At 30.5% G+C, this 4,165-nt stretch overlaps 1 protein-coding gene across 1 annotated transcript in view; it reads right to left on the bottom strand.

Annotated features, from left to right (window-relative positions):
- Window positions 1–7: 7 nt before the first annotated feature.
- The window catches only part of LOC108741362 (Fanconi anemia group M protein), a 14,399-nt gene continuing 10,241 nt past the window's right edge, over window positions 8–4,165 (bottom strand). Inside the window, exons 19-20 of the mRNA XM_025975892.1 lie at window positions 1,762–1,849; window positions 8–939 (exon numbers count right to left, since the gene is read on the bottom strand). Coding sequence (XP_025831677.1) covers window positions 1,804–1,849 — 46 coding nt within the window. The 3' untranslated portion in view covers window positions 8–939; window positions 1,762–1,803. The remainder of the gene's footprint in view (window positions 940–1,761; window positions 1,850–4,165) is intronic.

Raw genomic sequence — 4,165 nt, 5'->3', positions numbered from 1 at the left:
TGAGCTAGAGCCGACCAAATTCACGCACTTTGCCCTATTTTCATTTTTAGCGTTTTTCTGAGTCCACAGGAAGACCCATTACTTCCGATTGAATGGACCGACATCGATGGGAGTGTTATTAAAATTTTCTAGAGATCCTGTGCTCTGCGCGGATAGCAAAAGCGCCCACCTACGAGATTTCGTTTAAAAGTTATAGCTGTCGACAGCTTTGGCCTAGTGTTATTTTTGAAATCGAGAATTAAACGTTTAGGAGAACATATCTGGCGAACAATTGGAGATATCGCAAAAATTCTTGCACCAGTGGATGGCCCGCATCCTCGCGAACAGGAAAAACCTAATTTCGAAAGAAAATAAAATATTAAAAATTTTGAAAATTTTGAATTTCTGATCGGCACAGATTTCGACCGCACATATCCTATAATGTTCGCACTGAGCCGGGGCATCCGCCTGTGAAAGAATTTTTCCGAAAAATCCTACCGTTCTCCAGCTACGGGCTTCGAAAAGTCAAATTTGAAAATATTACGCTCACGAACATGGTCGCGTTTGAAAATTCATAGCTTAAGTATGAGAAGTTTTCACATTAAATTACGATTAGGTAAAAACAATCCACTGAAGGATAAAAAAAGACATCAATGTAAAAAGGGGCGTAGAATTTAATGGTAATTTTAAATTTCGAGTGCGATTTCATACAAATCCGCTACCTAATTATTTATAGTTAAAATGAAAACAACTGTGTAGTCGTAAGAAAGCGCAGGTTAAATTACTTTTAGACGAAAACAACCTACTGAACTATTTTTTCTTTAATTTTTGAAGGTTATAAAAAAACCAAGAAGAAGAAGTACTCTAATATGGATAGTTAAAATACTCACCTTTACGGTAGTAGCAACCAAGTCTTCTATCAAATCTTCACCTCCATATACAGAAATAGACCAAAAATAGCTGCAACAAAAGCAAAGAATAAAAATTTTGGATTGTGATAGTTTAGATAATTAAAAATTCACTAAGGCAATCTGGAATGATATACCATACCAACAATTAAATTTGTTCTTTCGGTCGACCATAAAACTGCTTGATGAGAGAGCAAGTATTCGGAAAATAAAGGATAGAAAATTGCACTTGGGAAAATGTTATATGTATTCTAAATTACAAAAAGAGCTTTATTATATTTAAAAATATTAAATACGGCTGACAACCACCTCAATAATAGCAAGGCATTCAAGCAATGAAAGAGCATTCAGTTTTGGTTCGTTCATTTCCGAAATTATTCCCCACACATTACAGAATAGACAAAAAAACATTATCTTTGTAGTACATGTTTAAAAAGGCAATTCTATGCAAGATGCAAATTTAATAAAGTTAAATATAAAAGTAACGCATCAATTTTTAAAACAAAATAATTGGAGCCTTTATTCAAACCTGCAATTATTTGTTTTTAGATCGATTTCTTAGACATTCAACTAGTGAGTTTTCGAAAAATCCAAAATAGAAAAGTGATAAAAATGGTATATTCCTGAAAAACTTCTGTTCTATTTAAAAATTAAAGATACACTACGAGAATTTAGAAGGATTGAATACCAAAGCAACGAAATAATTTTCACACTCTGTTCAGTATTAAAATTACTTTAAGTTTTTGTATNAAAGCGCACGTTAAATTACGATTATGTGAAAACAACCTACCAAACTTTTTTTGTTTTTTGTTTTGAACGGTTAAACCAATTACGAAGAAAAAGTATTTATAGTATGGATCATTGGAGCACTCACCCTTGCGGTAGCAACCTGTTAACATCGTTCAGTCCAACTCTTCTAGCAAATCTTCGCCTCCTTGGAGAGAGAAGTAAACCAAAAACAGCTGCAATAAAAGCAAAGAATATAAATGTTTATAATGTGTCAGTTTCCGAATAAATTTGATGAACAGATAATTTTTCTAGGTATTATAAAAAGACGAATTTCTGATTCATTATAATCATATATTAAAAATTGACTATGGCAATCTGGATTGGTACACCATCCCAACATTTAAATAATGTCTTTTTCTCTTTGCTAAACGTTCAATCATATATGAAGATAAAGATTAAAATAATTAAAAATTAAGCTTGGAAAAATGTTATATCCATTCTTAACGACAAATAGAGTTTTGTTACATTTGAAAATATTAAATTTACGAGAAACTCTCGATAATAGCACAGTATTGAAAGAATGAAAGAGCTTTCAGCTTCAGTTCGTTACTTTCCAAAATTATTCCCCACACAAAGACAAACTAACGAATTCTCTTTGTATTACAAGTTTAAAAAAGCTAGATTCATTAAAAAAATAAAACATTAAATTTCAAAACGAATTTATAATTGCTATTAATATCAAAACGAAACAAAATGTCCTGTTCTCTCGGTCGATCGTTCACGCATACGACTGTTTGATGAGAGAGCAAGTATTCGGAAAGATAGAAAATTGCGCTTGGGAAAATGTTTTTCTTAACTATAAAAAGAGCTTTATTATATTTAAAAATATTAAATATAGATGACAACCACTTCCAGAATAGTAAAGTATTCATGCAATGAAAGAGCATTTAGCTTTGGTTTGTTAATTTCCGAAATTATACCCCACACATTACAAAATAGACAAACTAACACATTATCTTTGTAGTACATGTTTAAAAAGGCAATTCTATGCAAGATGCAAATTTAATAAAGTTAAATATAAAAGTAACGCATCAATTTTTAAAACAAAATAATTGGAGCCTTTATTCAAACCTGCAATTATTTGTTTTTAGATCGATTTCTCAGACATTCAACTAGTGAGTTTTCGAAAAATCCAAAATAGAAAAGTGATAAAAATGGTATATTCCTGAAAAACTTCTGTTCTATTTAAAAATTAAAGATACACTACGAGAATTTAGAAGGATTGAATAGCAAAGCAACGAAATAATTTTCACACTGTTCANACATATTTTGCTGACTGAACGTGCACAAATTGCAATTTTTCGGAAACGATTTAACGAAAACACATTATTGCTCAAAAATAGGAAACAACTACGGAATTTTCCAGTTTCTTACGTATGTGATAACACGATCAGCAAAGGCAGAATTAAAAGACTGGTGGCGCAATCGACGACCGTGGTACGGAGAGCTTTAGAACTAAAACTCGCAGAATTATCAACAATTTTTAAATAATAATAAAACTACAACACAGAAAGAGTCACCTACAACTAACAATTATGAAATTCGCATTAATTTATATCAACAATTAACTGTTCATTTCAAAACAAAAGATCAGTGTGTATGAATTTCTAAAGAGACACAGCTTTTCTGCACTTCCAGATAATAAGAGTGAAGCTTTGAACTGCATCAAAAATAAAATACAGCATACATAAATAAAAACAGCAAATTTCGATAAATAAATTCTTGTTGAAAATTTGCAACAAACTAGTAATTTTAAATAAACGAAAAACACCTAAAATTTCGTAGATAAAAAAAGCGCACGTAACTTTTCGACTAGCTAAACAATAATTTTTAACGTTCTATGCGGTGGAAAGGATGTAAAAATGTATGCAGAATTCAGTGATGATGGTATTTTTTGAGTGCGATTTCAAGTAAAGAAACTAGTAATTTTTAATCAACGAACATCACCTAAAATTTCGTAGATAAAAAAAGCGCACGTAAATTTTCGACTGGCTAAACAATAATTTCTAACGTTCTATGCGGTGAAAATGATGTAAAAATGTATGCAGAATTCAATGGTGATAATATTTTCTGAGTGCGATTTCAAATAAAAAACTAGTAATTTTTAATTAACGAAAAACACCTAAAATTTCGTAGATAAAAAAAGCGCACGTAAATTTTCGGCTCATCATCATCATCTTAGGGTCGTCAGAATTTATTAGTATATTAGTTTTTATGTGTGCTTTAAAATAATGGAAGTATGTAATAGTTTTTAATTGATGAGGAACTCCTGAAGGAGCATATTGGTCACAACATCTACCAATATTAGTATTATAGCATAATAAACATCAATATTATCTATTTTTTTTAAATTTAAATAGTTTTCATTGAAGACCCTTCATAAATACGGAAATACACGGGATAAAATTATCAATCTTACAATCCATGTTACAAAAAAATTCATATTAAAATATGTACGCATTTAATAAAATAATTAAAAATTAAGCTTG

Source organism: Agrilus planipennis, unplaced genomic scaffold (genome assembly GCF_000699045.2).
Source record: "Agrilus planipennis isolate EAB-ADULT unplaced genomic scaffold, Apla_2.0 scaffold270, whole genome shotgun sequence".
NCBI lineage: Eukaryota > Metazoa > Arthropoda > Insecta > Coleoptera > Buprestidae > Agrilus > Agrilus planipennis.
The sequence above is the reverse complement of the archived record's forward strand: the minus strand, read 5'-3'. Positions and strand labels throughout refer to the sequence as shown.